The sequence below is a fragment of the Dunckerocampus dactyliophorus genome, chromosome 13 (genome assembly GCF_027744805.1).
Source record: "Dunckerocampus dactyliophorus isolate RoL2022-P2 chromosome 13, RoL_Ddac_1.1, whole genome shotgun sequence".
NCBI lineage: Eukaryota > Metazoa > Chordata > Actinopteri > Syngnathiformes > Syngnathidae > Dunckerocampus > Dunckerocampus dactyliophorus.
Window position 1 is genome coordinate 12,756,580 of NC_072831.1, and position 17,761 is coordinate 12,774,340.

The 17,761-nt window shown below is 39.5% G+C and overlaps 1 protein-coding gene across 2 annotated transcripts in view; it reads right to left on the minus strand.

Moving 5' to 3' along the window:
• LOC129192635 (zinc finger protein DPF3-like) overlaps positions 1-17,738 on the minus strand; it is a 36,714-nt gene extending 18,976 nt beyond the window's left edge. For both annotated transcript variants that reach the window (XR_008573464.1, XM_054796828.1), the window contains exons 1-3: positions 17,649-17,738; positions 2,627-2,787; positions 1,430-1,537 (exon numbers count right to left, since the gene is read on the minus strand). Coding sequence is in view for 1 of the 2 variants with exons in the window: in XM_054796828.1 (XP_054652803.1) it covers positions 1,430-1,537; positions 2,627-2,787; positions 17,649-17,680 (301 nt within the window). In the remaining variant the exon portion in view is untranslated. The remainder of the gene's footprint in view (positions 1-1,429; positions 1,538-2,626; positions 2,788-17,648) is intronic.
• Between the last annotated feature and the right edge of the window lie 23 nt (positions 17,739-17,761).

The following is a 17,761-nucleotide window of genomic DNA, read 5'->3' on the forward strand; positions in this document are numbered from 1 at the left end:
CAATAAAATAAAAAAAAAAAAAATCTGTATAAACTAGAAATGCATGGTAGTAGACCCGGAGTGTCCAAAAGGGGGGGTGTTTCAACCCGCAGCTTGTTTTTCCATTGGCACGCGGCACATTGTAGACATTAAAATTACAATATATATAATATATAATAACGAATAAAAAAAAATTTTAAAAAGAGGGAAAAAAGCGCAACGTAATGAAATAACGAGACAGCTGAGATGAAAAGCTGGTATTATTGTATTACTATTATTGTATTATTTTTATTATTGCTATTATTATTGTATCGTAGTAGTAGTAGTAGTAGTAGTAGTCTGACATGCAGGCTGTTTTTTCTTTAAAAATATCATTTAGCATTGCAGAATTTCCGTTCTACAGTTTGTTTTTGTTTTTATTGGCCTGCGGCACATTGTAAAAATAAAATTAAACAAGCAAAAAACTAAAGCAAAAATGAAAAAAAGCCATGTCATGTACTGTATAATATAATATGCTTCGTCACCTGTAACACAAAGTTGACAAATGTATTTTTTCTTTTTTTTTACAAAATTAACAACATTAAAATGGTCACCATTTTGCAATATGCGGCCCTCTTTGGAAAAAGATTGGCCATTTCTGTCAGACTCTTTTAGACTTTGTCAACTCTGTTGATCCCATTTAGCATTCCTCAACTAATCTATTAACTGTCCTAAATGTTTATCAACAAAATAATCACATTTCATTAATAAGGCTGCACATATTCTCTAATTCTATTTTTTTAAAATATCGATAAATTAGTGCTTACATATGTTGCGATACAGCCCAAACATTGATACACCAAGTATATTTGTTACATAGCCACTATGAAGGAATGAAAGTGAATTGAAATTCTATGTGAGGGGAGCATCCCGGTGGGTTTTGCAAGCCTTGGACAACACAAACAAGTTACTTGAGCTAAGAAACTGTCTGCAAACCACACACAGAACGCATTGCAATAGTAATTGGATACATGAGGAGATTAAAAAGAAAGGCGTTACCAGAGATAAAACGCATCTAAAGTATATAGTGGGAGCATATCAAGGGTTGTCTCAAGAGGCTTCCAGAGAAGGTCTAACTTTATTCCATAACATTTATTATTAAATGCAGTGGGCTAGCTCTGTGCTCTCAGCAGCAGTCAATCTAATTAGGTGTTCTACTTCTCACTAAACAAGTTCAACAGCCGGGTAACATGGCCACATTTTATCCTGTAGAAATTTGGCTGGCAACGTGTTTGGCTGTGTGCTTTGAAAAAGAGTGATATTGTTTTTAGTGAGATGATTCCAAACCATCACCGGTAATCGTCTGTGCTGAAAGGAAGGTAAGGAAGAGAGAGTCGGCGCGTCTTAGTAGGGGAATGCAAGCACAGATGGCTGCGAAATGAGGCAACGAGGGAATGGGTGGAAAACTTACCAAGCTGGAGACCAAAGATACCCAGGCTGGGATCAGTGGTGGTGTGGAGCCGTCTCTTCTTTCTCCAGCAACGGGCCGGATACGTGTACATCTGCCCGGACGCCACCCCTGTTCAATCATTGTACACAAGCAACAAGACTGGCTCAGAAATACTGTAGTTATACTGCCTTTCCACCGGGTCTCCTGTATTTTCATGTGGCTGTAGAACACATACGTAAACAAAATGGCCGCAGCGCTCCATCGTGGAAGAAGAGTGGCATTACCGTCAGTGTCTTCATCACATACACATGAATGCACAGGGCGACATTGCGCAGGGATACGGCGGAAGACAAATATAACGCTGAGCGTTTTGTGAGGTCCGATTTTTTTTTTTTGTTTTTTTTTTTTTGAGGAGGCAATTTTCTGATGCAAATGTATTACTCTTTTGAATGCACATTGTTTTGAGAAGCCAAACGCTTTACTTAAATGGCCCCAGCAACTAAGCGGAACTGCGTTCCTCGTCATGGATATCTGACCAGAACTGGACTCACGGGACCAATTGGGTGGGTAAGTGTTGGTTTTTCTGAAATGCAGTGTTACTTTTACAGCAGTGTGGGACACACACCTTCCAAAAAGTTAAACTTGTGTCTTGTCAGACCACAAAGTATTTTCCCAAAGGTCTTGTGGCTCATCAAGATGTTTTCTGGCAAAAGTGAAACAAGCTTTGTTCTTTTCACGGGGGGGAATCACTTTTTCACACAGGGCCATGTGTTTTTTTTTCCTCCCTTAATAACATAACGTTTCATTTCAAAACTGCATTTTGTGTTCAGTTGTGCCAATAGAGAACTAATTAAATGTTGGTGAGGACCTGAATTAAGCTGCGAATACCGACTTATTTTTACTTTTACAGTCAACTTGCACTGGGGCCGGGTGGTGCAGTGACAAGCAACATGATCCAGCAGATGGGGCAGCACCAAAAAGGCTGGAATGCAACAGTAATTTGCCTGATCAAATAAGTCAGATGACAGGTTTCGGACCTTAGTGAAGCTCTGCGATCTAGCGGATGCAATTCTAGTTTTATAATATAAAACCAAACATAAAATTCATATGACAAGAAAGATGCTATGATTTCAATAAATTATGTGTCATTATATATACTGTGTATGTATGTATATATGTCAGTAATTATTATATCTTGCAATGTGTGTGTAAGCCCACCTGGGCTGCGGTGATGGCGTTCCATCCAGATGTAGCAGTTGTTCTGGGCCACGCCGGTTTGCGAGTCCAGGAACGGCAAGCGCACACTGCGTTCAGCGCACAGGCGGGCATTGTAGCTGCGGCACTGCTCGATGGCGTCCTTATAGAACTGGTCGCCCAACCTGCCAAGTGGTAGCACCAGAGGTTAGCCATACGATTCTTTTCCGAATACTTATAACATATTTTAAGATGAATTGACAGCATATTGTTTAACAACAGATTGCTCATTGAGTGAGGCATCTTGTGACTAAAATGACCATTTGTGATGCATGCTATTGCTCGTTTGGCTGCTATCAAGTCTCTCTTGTGACAAGTGAGCAGCTAAGACTCTCAGACTTAGTTCCACTTTCTTGAGCACCAGTGAGAGTTTGGCAGTCCCTCAGCGTTTCAGTGTTAATATTCAGAGTGGAACAGGGAAGGATATTTCACAGTCAAACCCTCAATCTCTGCCACGTGTCTGCTATGGTAATTAGCCTACTTAATTAATCTCGGCCAGTGCTGCACACAAGGGCAGGTTCTAATTTAACTATGTTAAAGATGGAGGGGGTAAACGCAGAGGCTCCTGAAAAAGGTATTATGTGTGAGATTTCTAGAGTCTGTTGTCTACCGGGGGAGGCCGACAGGGCAACTCATGGCCACCAGTTGTCCTAGTTTCATCATGGCATCTCTACATCTCCACCGCATAATGAGCTTCCTCCACGTGTTTTCACTTACAACATTAGGAAGACAGACATTTTGAAGGGAAACTAATGAGCTGACGGCTGCGAGTCAAGTCTGGAATCATTAAGTAGACCTGGGGAGAAGGGAGTCCTTTCGTGCTCCACCCCCCCCTCCTCTCTCCACCTTCACCCCTTGCTCCTGATGAGAGAACGTGCAGCAGACGAACAGTCTTGTCAGAAATGCTGGCTGCACCAAGCCTTCTAGGCTATGGTTAAGACAAAGCCACAGTGTGTGTGGCCATGGGGGACAAGATGCTTCGTGACTGACGAGTGTCACAGGTACACTGACAATTGAAGACCTGTAAAAATACCATTTCATTAATTACAGTAAGTCATCCCAATTCATAAACAAACGTGGGGTTTTATTATCTGTTGGTTAAGTCCATCCTCCATGTTCTTCATCTCATATTTAAAAATGTAGGCGTGCATAGGACGTTTCCTTACTGACAAAATGGATGTGCCAACAACCAACCATCTATCCAATTTCCATTTTCTACATGACTGCAACAAGCAGAGGCGCTGATGATCCAATCTAAACTAGTTTGTGGTCCACAGAAGTACCCCACATCAGTTATGGGTGTATAATTCTGCTTAATATGAGGCTGGCATTAAAACAGGAGTTCTCACACACATCTATACAAACAACATACCCATTTTGAATATATAAAACACCTACGAGATAGCACATCACCCTTCGAGCTGTGCCCTTCACTGCCACTGCTCGATATCAGCACAAATCACTGATGGAACTCGGAATGACATATTGCCTTACTTGAACGCAGACCAGCTGTAAACAGTCCCTGAAGTGGTCTCAGCTTAGAAGGCACACTCGAAAAGGGCACGCCACACGGAAGCAGCACTCCTGAGACCACTCAAGTTGAACGTCGGACGCTAATAGGGCTCAGAGAATGTGTTTCGGGAACACGGTAGGGTTGGTTTCGAGAGAATAAATGTGGCTAAAACTCTTTACTTTGGTGGCACACACATCAAGAGCCTCAAACAGAATTAAGGTGGGAGAGACTAGCATACTTCCTTCATCCCTCCATCACTGCAGAGTTTATAAACTTGCAGTAGTTAGCAATAAACCAACCAAAAAAATAGTTGCATCCTGCAACGTTTACCGATTCACTTGAATCCATGACAAAATAAGAACCGCCACACCTTAAAAATGATATTGTTTTCAAGTAAAAAAATATATATATAATATATAAAAAAATTATATATTGTATGAAAGGATATACAGCATATGCTATAAAAATACATATATAGTTTATTATTTACCCACTCATTAACCACAATTAGTTTGAAAACAATTTAAAATATCCTAAAAATGTTTCATTGTGCTTTATTTTGATAAACATGCACCAGAATCGCCTACCTTCCCTGTTGGCACTTCCCCATGTGTGACCAGATAAAAGTATGCGACACGTCATGTGTTGACGTTCATTTTGTTTCTTATAAAATCGAGAGAATGAAAAATGGTACATAAAATGTGTAGTCAATGGACGACAGCTTGTCAGATGTTAAGCCTATCTATGCCAGAGAGTTTGATCGCTCACGTTTCAATCATCATTCGACTTTCTGGCATTTTTGTTTACACATTTTGCCTCTCTGGCGGCAGCTAGCTTTGTTTTTGTCCCATGGGCGAGCTACAAGTGGCTATCACATTCACGGGATATCATCAATCATCCTCACAACTTTTTTTAAGTGTCACTTAATCTTGCTCTCTTATCATTGTAATACTTACGGATAGTCTTCAAAACATTTGTTGCCTGTCCAAGTTGTTCAACATAAACACGTGGTGTGTCCACTTTAAGACATCACAGGGGTCTCCAACAGGTAGCTCGTAAGCTAGCAGTAGATCACCAACTGATGCTGAGTAGTTCACCAAAGAATATTTGCGTCACCTCTTTGTATTTTTTAGAAGTGTTCTATTCAGACATGATGTCTGTATTTATTTAATGACAAATGAGCACAATGAGTGGAGATGTGCTTTGCGAATAAAGTGAAATTTAAATGTTTGCAGTCACATAAAACAAATAGCTCACCTCTTCTTTTTGTCAAAGTAGCTTTAATAGTTCTACAAGTTGAATATACCTGTGCTATCATAACCGTGGACTCTCAATTTATAATGTTTATACAGTACAGACTTATACAACAAAAATATTTAAATTGTTACTTTATTTTGTTAATTGTATTAGTTTGAAGTAAAAAAATATTGAACAATTAATTTCCCATGTATTCGTATTACTCTAAAACAGGCATAGCATAAATTTATGTTTGAGTCAAACTAGTCACATAGTACCATTGGACTAAATAGGTCAAGTAACTCAAGTAACAAAAGGAGGCCCGACATTTTAGCCTCTCAGTTTAAGTGCAACTGTGCCATTTAATTAACAGTTTTGAAATGTTCTCCTGGTTGTTGAAAAAAGTTAAGTTAATAAAAAAAAAAAAGTCTAACTTTGTCATAATAAAAAATAAAATGCAGACGCAGCAGCACGACACAGCAGCCCAACCCGCCAAAGCTTAAAAAAAACCTGCATTGTGTTTTATAATAAACTAAATATTGAAATTATTCGCAGGATGATTAGCAACATTAGCAGCTAAACTATGCCAAATCACTATTATTAGCTGACAACACACACACAACTAATGCACGTGTGTGTGTTTGTGTGTGTGTTTGAGTTACGTACGGCGTGGCTTGCAATGGCAGAGTAATAAGGCGGGTTTAGAACATTTGAAAGTTTGCGCCCCCCATGCAATACCTAACCAAGGCAGACAACAGAAGTCTCACCAAGTGGCATTCAAGGGGAGTCACGTTAAAATAGTCACTTTAAAAGTCAAAACAAAATAGATACATTGCTTTGCTTACTGACAGCTGTAAAGATCCATCCTCGGTTTATAATCCAATTTCCTAGTTCAAAGTTGTCAACAGTGCACATCAGTGTGTCTTCAAAAAGCATCAAAATGCAGAGTGGCTTTTGGAAGGACTTTGTCCCCCAAATGAAGTGGTTTTGTCAGAACCTGATTGCTTTTTGTCACACTCCAAGAGTCCCAGAGTGCCAAAACTAAAATAAGTCATAATTCGGTGTGGTTAAGTGAGCCTTTGAGCTCTGCACGTGGTATGTGCTACACATGCCTTGTACGATACAATTATCGGGTTCATAAGCGATGGAACAAAAGCTAATCTTGTGGCCAGCGTTTTCCACTACCAGCATGTTCCTGTCAACGGTCTGCTGCTGTCACATGGTTGAGCCCGTAATGTGACCATGTGTCAACACTCATTTTGCATGTCACTTTGCATTACTAGTTTGTAGCAGACTCTCCAGTATTTGACTTGTCAAGACACCCACAACACAAGACTTTACTAAGCTTCACAAGTTTGCAAAGTACACTGCTCATTCACAGGAAGCAGCAGCTAACGCAGAGCAGTACAGCTGGAAAGAGAGTAGGAATAAACCACCGCACAATTCACCACAACACAGTTCCAAAGAACAGAAGGCTTGACTCACAGAGTTCAGCCATGTTCCCACCACCACAGTACACCTCGCTTCACTTTGGTACAGTACACATTTTCCCACCACTGCAAAAAGCTAAAAAAAGGGTATGAAAATAGCTAATCTGCACTGCAATACTTTTTAGCATCCTTTTGTTGGCTTACATACCACTGCAGTGAAGATGCAACCACAGGTATGATGCCTAGAGAAAGGAACTAAACACATTGCAGCCAACTGATAACTGAACAAATGCATGGTCATAGATGACCACTATGGAGTTAAAAATCATGCCAAAATGTCACAAACATGCAAAACATGGGGTACTCACACTCAACAATTCACAAACAAACTCAGCTTGCAAACAAAAATCTTAAGTAGAAAAAATATCCTTCAAGTAGAAAAACAAAACAACCTTTAAGTACAAAAAAAATATTTGACAACTACGAACAGTCACATGACTTGGCACAATCTTACCGTTATCACGTGACTTTTGGCACTAGTTTTTTCCGCCTTTCAGAACCAACACAAACGCCTTCATAGTCACACTACAGTAAAGTAGGAAATATATTCACAGATTACAACTTCCGGGACAAACAAGTCCCAAGCAAACATTTGTTACACAGCAAATGATACCTCTTTCCAACAGTGGGAACACAGACAATGTGATACAACCAAATGTTTTTATTTTTATTTTATTTTTTTTTTACCAAAAACAGCAGCCCTCTGTGCAGTATGGTTTACATTGATCTCTATAGCGCAGCCGCAGCAAGACCAAACCGTAGGGACCACCCACAAACGTCTATATCGAGAAACACCAAAAAAGAATATGTATATATGCATGTATGCCCTTACGTGCTCAAGCGATTTGCTCTGCCAGGGAAAAGTGTGATACACTTCCCCTGTTAGACAGAATTTATTTGACTTTGAGGTTTTGTTGTTGTGCAAATTTGGAGCGGCCGGACCGGAGCAAAATGGGATAGAGAAGAAGAGAAAAGAAAAAAAAGAGAGGGGTGTGATAAGAGAGAGAGAGTGAAAAGAGAGTGACAAAGGACAACAGCAGCAACAACAATTGTGACAATAACAAAACAACAGAAACAAACAGGACTACATCAGCAAATGTCTGTGACGGCTATAAAGACCCTGAAGGAAAGGACAAAATATCAACAACCACAATGATAATACTGCATTGAAACAATCACACATAATTGTAGTAATAGTAGTAATGAAATGATTAACTATGATAATGAACAGAATGACAATAACTGTAATGCACACAATTGTAAAAACTATAATCATATTGCCCACATCACTGTCACTGTAATAACAACAACAACATAATAACACCCTGGTTAAATCAGTGAGTAATGTGGTGAAGTACGTGTGTACTGTGAGTGTGTACGGGTATCTCTGTATATGTGCAAGTCTTCATGTATATAAAGGTGCGCGAGTGTGTGAGCGTGAAATTGTCACTGAGAATGCATGAAAGGAGGGGCACTGCCTCCCACCATCCAGCAAACTCCGCCCCACACAGCCAGGCCGAGCCCCCACCATCACAAATCCACCGGGCCCACAGGGGCAGTTAAAAAAAAACGATACCGATGTTGACCGATATCACATTTTTATGCCAATATCAGGCCTATAATTATCTGTGGCCGATATTATCGGACAACCCTACCATTTTATCTTAATTAACTTAAAATATTTAACTTAATTGTTTAATTAATTTTATAGTACTTCTGTGTCAAAAATGTGTATTTTGCATGGTCACGTTATGATAGAGTTTCACATGAGCACTGATAAATAGATGTTGACATCCTTCCCTGGTAACCTAGGCGGTATTGCAGTATTTGCCTTACACAGTGTTTATTTGTGAAATGCATCCAGCGGCATCACAGTAAAAGCAGCATTATATGTTCATTCATGACACAAGTTGTGACCTGACATATGTTTGAGGAAAGAGCTGTTGCCAACATCAGTGTTGGTAAATATCAGTAATGAAGTGCTGGACAATGCTCGGATATTGAATATCGGTAATAATTTTCTGGGATTTCCAAGCATACTTAAATGCTGATAAGAATATCCACTTAGTGTTTTTCTCTGTCTTTGTTTATTTAGACCACATATACTGTACATACATGCATAATAAAGACGATATTGTGATGTTCGAAGTTCGGTGTGTCCATGAATGCACCACGCAGTTGTGGTGAGAATGAGGAGGTGTTGCTCCGAGAAGAATGAAAAGACACGTTTGCGGCAGAATAAAACTGTAAAAGAGCATCAGAGTCTGTGTGCCTCCAAGGGGAAGCTACACTTGCGTCTTTCTGCGGTCATAACAGAGAGGTGCGACTTGCCACGATGTGCATGTGTTAATTACTGTGTCCTTTTGTTGACTTTGTTTCTCGCAGTGCCGGGATGTCACAATACTATCGCAGCAATTGCCATCTTATCTAAACAACCCAAAGTGAAAACACAGGCCAGATCAGGATTTATCATTTCAAACTGTACTGTGGTGAGCTAAACAGAGCTTTATCACTGGGTGCCTGACGTGACAGTCACTGGAGCTGGAAGACGTGTCCAGCCCACGGAAAATGTGTAGAAGAAACTGTATGAGTTACTATTAATTTAATATTCAAGGCTCCAATTTAATAAGATTCCAGAGATTACCGTCCTCCCCTGCTCAACACAGGGATCACATGGGCGTGCACCATCCCACCGCTACCATCTCTCCAGCCCAAATTTAAACCAGCAGTTCCATTTCCCTGAAGTGAATCTTCCTCATACAAAAAAGGTCAAAACTGGTCCACGAGAGCAACAACCAATTAGTCACGTTGGCTAATTATAATCTGAAGCCAGAAACCTAAGACAGAGGTTGATAACAGCAGATTAAAAATGTTCATTACATGCGGTTTATATTAACAAGGTACTGCACGTAAGAAATTATATCTTCAGGAGTACAGCGCCAACTTCATACAAAGTAGCATTAGAGCCCCACTGAACACTAAAAACACTACAAAACAATTTTAGGACAGAGAATCACAACAATTCTAAACAAGTCTAAATAATATGACCAAAAAAACAGTACATTTACATAACTTCAGTTGTAATATTCCAATTGTTTTAATGAGAATAAGGTCATTATTACAAAACTAAAATTGTATTTTACGGAAATAAAGTCATAAGATGAGAAATGTTGTTGTTTTTTTTTTTTAATTATGAGACAGAAAAAATAATGATTTTACGGGAATAAAGTTGTAATATTACATGCAAGGTGATCACTCATGAGCATATCGTCAACCAATAAAACAGTCAATATCATGACAAATTAACAGAATCAAACTGTTGTGTTTATGTGGAAATTTGGGCATTGCCTTGTCAAAACGGAGTTTATGCTCGCTATGTTGTTTTTTTTCCTCTCAAAAAAAACCACTGCCCATTTTCTTAACATTACGAGTATTGTCTCATAATAAATACAACTTTATGCTTGTAATATCACAGGCTTATTTTTTAAAGACATTATGAGGTTTTTGCCACAGGAACTATGACTTCATGCGATAATACAACTTTGCAACTTAACAGACAGTCAGAATTTTACACTTCCAAAGCAGCATGTACTCAACTGTGAAAACCGCAAGTGATGGTGAAAGGGAACTTTTTCGGTTGTTACCATAAAATGAAACACCTTCTCGAAAAAAACATCACCAGTTTATTTCCTGAACATCAAGTTTTCTTCTTGTAAAAATATGACCCCATTTTCATTAGACTGTAGACATGAATATCTTGCAGTCCATCTGTCAGTTTCAGTAAGTAAATACATTTTTTTCTAGATCTATTCTATAAATCTTAGAATAATATTATGGGGTTTCATTCCAGGGCTAACTGGTCTTCTGTCTGTGTCACATACTGACAATCAAAAAAACATATTTGTGGCTATTTTTTGTGTGTTTTACATCAGTTATTGTTGTGTTATTGTTGTTTATATGTCACTTTCTTTACTTTGCTGTGAGTTCATGACTGCATGCGTGTGAATCTGGTTCCCGGAATGTAGTCTGGCAGTGACAACACAACCAAGACGGCGTCGATTCAGAAAACTCGCTGAGGGAGCGCGTCAAAATCGCCACTTCATTTCACTCCTATTTCATAGTTGTTTATCTATGACAGCAGATAAACAGTTAGTGCTTTCATTTTGTTATTTTCAAACTTTTTTGGCGTCATGAGCACTTTAAAAGGGAATTTTGGGGAAGATGTTAAAGCCCTGTCACACCTTGACGATTTAGCCATCTTACGCCAACGTATGAAAAATTTGGCCAATACGCTCGCGTACGTCGAATAAGTTATGGGCAAGTTTTGTATATGTTAACAGCATGCGGAAGCACCCCGGCATGTGTCGTAGTACGTCTAAGTCGTCCAAAAATTTTGTGCATGCACAAAACTTTTTGACGTATGTCAACGTATGATTCATACGTTCCACATCCGCAGGCAATAAGTTATGCCATCGTTGACACCCGTTCACACACGTTATTTGTAAGTTATGCACAAGTCACGTCAACGTACCTTGAGACAAAACTATCTTAGCTTGACCAGTAGAGGGCACTGTGACACTGGGAATGGAACTAACATTTATTTTTTTATTTTTTTGCGCTTTGTCTGAGAGAAACAATGCACATTTTAATCAAGCATTATTGATCACGCCAACATAAAGTGCATAGGAGTATTTACATTCAAAAAGAATGGAGAGATACAACATGTTACTGTCCAAGTTAGCGTGAGGTTTGAGGTCAGTACTGGTCAAGTATGGAATCACAGGAGTGCCAAAATGAAAAGAGAATACGTGTGGAAATACAAAGAGAAGCAATAATAAAAAAAATATACAAATGTAGTCATATTCTTTTTCCATTTTGTCATTGTTTTTTCTGTATTGTCTTTGTTTTTTCCAATTCGCCGTTGTTTTTCCTGTTTTGTATTTGTCTTTTCCACTTGCGTTTTGTCATTGCATTTAGTAATGACAAAGACAAAAGAATGATTTCTGCATCGTCTTATCGTCTTCCATTATTTGTCTTTTCCGCAAGTGGAAAAACAAAGACAATACAGAAAAAACAATGACAAAATGGAAAAAAAATATGACTACATTTGTATATATATTTTTTTATTATTGATTCTCTTTGTATTTCCACATTTGTATACTTTTGTATTATTAATTCTCTTTGTATTTCCAGACGTATTCCCTTTTAATTTTGGCACTCCTGTGATTCCATAGTCAAGCTGCTAACTTATCTGCTAATGCAAACACGACAGTCTCCATCTCCTCTCAGCCAAAGCTTGCCAAGACGACAGTTTGGTCTCAAGGTATGTTGACATATTACGACTTGTGTGTAACTTACAAATAATGTGTGTGAACGGGTGTCAACGATTGCATAACTTATTGCCCACGGATGCTGGACGTATGAATCATACGTTGACATACGTCAAAAAGTTTTGTGCATGCACAAAATTTTTGGACGACTTAGACGTACTACGACGTATGCTGGCGTGCTTCCGCGTGCTGTTAACATATACAAAACTTACCCATAACTTATTCGATGTACGCCAGCATACTGGCCAAATTTTTCATACGTTGGCGTAAGCTGGCTAAATCGTCAAGGCGTGACAGGCGTTGGCCGTTGGGCATAAATTGTGAACACAGGCAACACGCTACGCATTCGTTGATATAAGTTGTCTATAAGTTAGAGAAACGTTCTATAAAAGTTACTAATACGTCATGTTTACGTCAACCTCGTTATGAATACGCTATGTATACGCCCAAAATTGAAAAAAAAAAAAAACTGTCGGCAGTTCAACGTATGTCATCAAAATGATCACGTCAGGCATGCGCTGCCTAAATCATCAAGGTGTGACAGGGCCCTAACATCCGGTGAAGCGCCACTAGATGTTATGTTTTTTTCCCCTCACCACAAATGATTTGTCTGTATGTTAAGAACAATGTACTTCCGTGGCATTACTTTTTTGCTTTGCAAAAATACAACTTTATACGATCACATTACCATTTTTTAAGAAGTTGCCAGAGCAACATCAACAAAAGTGGTGATTTTTTTGTCTTAGTTTTTTTGTCTTAGCAAAAAAAAAAAAAAGGATTTAAACCTGAAATTTTGGGTTTCTTAACATTAAATAAAACACCACTGGAAGTTGCTTCTCAAACAACAAAATTGTTCTCATGCTATAACATAAGGTTTTTTGTAAAAGTACGGTAGCGCCCCGCTTTCCGCAGGAGTTATGTTCCACGCCTACCAGCGAGTTGCAAAAATCCACAAGTAATTGATAAGTCCATAAAAATGTCTATTTTTTAAACACATAGTTCGCTCCTACCTAGGCCTGTCACGATAACAAATTTGGCTGGTCAAATATAGTGTACCTGTTTGAGCCACATTAGTAAGACACAGAAGTTGCCTGTACTGTATGTATTGTAGCGCTCACGAGTTGGTGAGGAAGAGGTAAGTATTTATTTTGCAAAGCGAGTAACAACAGAGCTCACAATGAACTTATCAAGCCCATTGAAATCGTGGGAGGTCACCACTCCACATACCAGTCTTACTCAGTGTCATAAAAGAAAGAGCTAAAACATCACACAGCAATGCAATAGGTACATTATAACAGAAAAGACACTACCAACGAATTCAGAACAATAACCAACAACTATGTGAACTCTAAATGTGTACTTTAGCAGCCGTTTACAACAACAGTTGGTGTGTTTTTAAAAAAGGTATGCCGCAAATTTGCCTCAGTTTCCGTGCGTTCTCTGGTTAGCGTACAATATGGCGCGTCGTCATGTTGTTAATACACTGCGCGAGTCCAACCGTGTTCTTAATGTATTTTTAAATCCCAAAACGTCCTCCCTTGTTAACATCCTATTAGCTAGCTAAACAAAATGGCAACCGGAACTGGAAGTTACATTGCCTGTCTTTGATGTCATCAGCGGTTGACTCTCAAAACACGTTTTTATAGTTTTACCATTATAGTTTTACATGCATAAAAAAATTCGAAATGCATATAAATAATGAATGAGAAGGGATAAATGAACATTTGTTACCTTTACTTTTACTTAAAACGATTGAAGACGTGAGTGTACAAAAATATCGCGATGTTTTACCTTACGATGGATTAGCGATATGCTCTCGCCGTGTATCGATTTTGTTATTAAAACATAGCCGCCATGAAAGACTTTCACCATTCCTCAGTGAGTTGAGTCACCATTTTACATGCCATCCGGGAAGTGTTCCTCGCCAGAGTGGCAGAAAGTTAGAAGGAACATCCGCAACGGAAGTCTCTGAAGAAGAAAACGCAAACAACAGCGCAACAGATGATGCGAGCAGCTAAATTACACAGAAAGATGAGCCAGCATAGTAAAATCAAAAGTGTGGACTCACTTGGCGTTTATAGTATGGATGGGTGAGACAAAGCTCGATAAGGACTCTGCAGTATGTAAGAAGTGTCTCACGAAAATACGACACACGGCCGGCACGACAAACGTGCACATGTGTCAAGGAAGTAAGAACACACCTCCAAACAACAGGAGCTGAGGAAAACGTTGCTTTTAAAACGGTACACACCAGCGACAGCATTCACAGTTCATCTCCAGGAAGTTAAACGCTATCCTCACATCGTATATCACCGAGTGTGCATTGTTATACTGTCTACACACGTAACCACAACCACATTAGCATTAGCATGAGAGCAACAGGCTAAGCTAGGGGTCTACAACCAGTAGCTCGGGAGCCACCGACAGCTCGCTAAAGGGTCAAAGAATATTTGCTTCCACTCAATCATTATTCCTCTATTGAGTGACTACATTGAATGAGAGGAGATCTGCCGTGTAAATAATGTACAATTTAAATGTTGCCAGTCATACAAATAAAAACGCACATTGGTCAAATCTCCTTTCTTTTTGTCAAAGTAGCTCTAACACTGCTGAAAGTTGAGAGAAATCTGCAGTATAAATAAATGCATCCTGAAATACAAGCTGCAGATAAAAACACTTTTTTGGTGACATTTTGTTGATGTTTTTGTACAAAATGTGTGTTGTGGTTATCAACATTGTGTTAATGTTCTGGCAAAACAATCTTTTTAAGTTGGTTGAAATAAGCTGTGACAATAAATGTTACAAAAAGGAGCAACTCTCGGCCGTTCTAGTTTTGTAAAGTAGCTCTCATAAGAAAAAAGGTTGGAGATCATAATTTTTTTCCCTTAGTTTTTATTCACATTTTATAAGAAATGTTGAAGAGAGAAGTATTGATGTTTCTCTTCAAATGTAAAATATTTATTTTTATGTTTCTATTTAATAAATTTGATCCTTATGTTGCACTAAAAAAAAAGTGTCATTATTGTTTTTGCACAATAGCTGTTTGTACTCTGCTTAAATTATGCGGCAAAATATAAACCATGAAATGTTTTAGTTTGGTTTTGCGTCACCCCATCGCTGTATCGAGATATTACCGTTACCGTCAGCCATGTATTGCAAATCATATCATACCATACGGTACCCTGAGCTTCCCAGCCTAGTATGCATTTCAATTTTTTTTTTGCATGTAAAACAATTCGAACAAAACAATAATTGTAAAACTATAAAAACGTGTTTTGTATCAACTAGGGATGTCCGATATTATCGGCCCGATATTGGCATAAAAATGTAATATCGGTCAAAATCGACAGTGTTTTTTTTCCCCCCTATAATGAAAACCGATTTTTAAAAATGCTGTTTATAGGCCTATGGGCTCCCGTATTTTCCAGCGCACAAATTATGACCTCATCAAACCGCGTCTGAAACGTGTAAACAACCGTGGGTAGCTAGTAACAAGCTAGCTCGCGCCTGACTAACGTTATGTCTGTCGTGTCTCCTTCGGATAGTAAACTTGCGATTTGCAGTGACTGCAAAGCACTGGTTATGCGAAGCGGAGCCAAGACTTCTTCCTTCAATACTTCCAATACGCAGGGCGAAAGCCATCAATCGGGAAATCATTGAGTGCATCACACTGGATAACCAGCCCTTTTCTATCGTGCACAACGCCAGATTCACCAAATTTGTGGAGATCCTTGAGCCACGCTCGCAAGTATTTCTCAGATGTTTTGCAACTTTGTACAATGTTGTTTCCAACCACATCCGGAAGCTAATCGCTGACGCTGTATTCATTAGCTTCACAGCATATATCTGGTCTTCAAACGTTAGTCGGAGTAGCATGTTGAGCCTGACTGCTCAATCGCTAAATAAAAAAATAATTCTGTGACCAAAAATTTGCTAATTTGTGGGGTGAATGCTGACTCACGAATGTACTTTCTTTTTTCAGTGTGGTGCAGTGCTTCCAAACAAGCATGATTTCTTGTTTGTGATTTAAGTATTATTGCTCTTAACATCAAGTGCTACTTTGAGCCGTTCAACTGCCAACAAAACAGAGCTGAGTGCACAGCTAGTAATGACTGCTCAGGCCACTAAACAGATTGAGGTGAGATTTTCCACTTGACGAGACCTGCAGGTGAGAGTTGTCATGCATATAATTTTTTTTAAAGCAGAATAAAACCCTACATGCTAAAATACTTACATATGTTACAGGATGAGTTATAGGAGTTGGCATGTTAGGATGTGTGAAGTGGCAAGTAAGAGACGCATCCCATATGTTGTGTGATGTGAACGCATTCAACTCCAATCAATCCAACCTAAGAGAGTGGAAAAGCACTGGGCAAATCTGCAGTGATAACAATAGCATTGGGTAAGGTGTGGTGAGGTCCACTGCGCTCCAGGCTATGGAAGATGGGAAGGAGCAAACAAGGGATACCCCTTTGGAAGGAGCAGATGGTTCTGTTCTCCTGCTTGTGCCCAACACTTCCTCTCTGTTGGAGCATCTCTCTTGACAGATGGGCGCAGGATCCTGGACCAAGCTAATCTCTAGCACTCCTCCACTTAAAGGCACAGAGGAGTGCCTGCTTTGGGAGCAGGATAATGATGATGGACTGAATGCAAAGCATCAGCTAGTTTTAAGAAGTCAACAATCAAAGGAAAACGAGACGCATTTAAGGTTGCAGGTTTGCCAGTGAGACAACACAATGTGAACAAAGGAGAAATGGAGGAAATAAGGCGGAGCGTTGCTTTTTGAGGGGATAACAATGTATGTTGCACACAAATTAAAAGTCTATTTTAGGTTAACGTCGGTTTAGTGTCATTGCTGTCACTTTAGTGCATTTGGCCTACAAGCATGCCAACACAAAATGCCGCCGCCTCCTCCTCCTCCTCCTCCTCCCTCGCCGGCTCCTGACCACGTCTGCGCTCCGAGGAGCCAAAGTTGACATGTCGACAAATCGCAAACTCGAAAGCACTTTGGGGATGTCTCTTGATATTCCACCACATCGCCTGACAAACCACTGACATAAAACTACCTCAAAATTATTCCGAGGAACACTGTCGACAGTTCTTTTTTTCTAAATAAAATTTATGGCCAAGCAAGGCGGACATTCTCCGGCGTTTGAAGGCAACGCCGAGTCGCAGAGAAGCCATGCTAATGTCAGTCAGGCGAACGCGTTTAAGCGCTAAACGTGGAAATCTTGTGAAAATGAAACAACTATAACAGGCTACTTTGCCATGCAAGAAGTACACCAACATGAAATTAGACAGCTCTAGCGGCCGAACACACACAACCGGGGCTCGCATGCACGATAGACTAGTTGTGCCGTGCGAGTTGGCAACAAAGTAATTAATTACAAATGGCTAAAAACGTCTAAATTACTTACGCTTTTAGTGGATTCTGAATGACAGCCGCCATTTTGCCACAATGTAATGCAATATCGGCGTCTTGCAGTTCTGAGGGAAACCTATGGAAACCGACCAATTAGAGCTCGGGAGG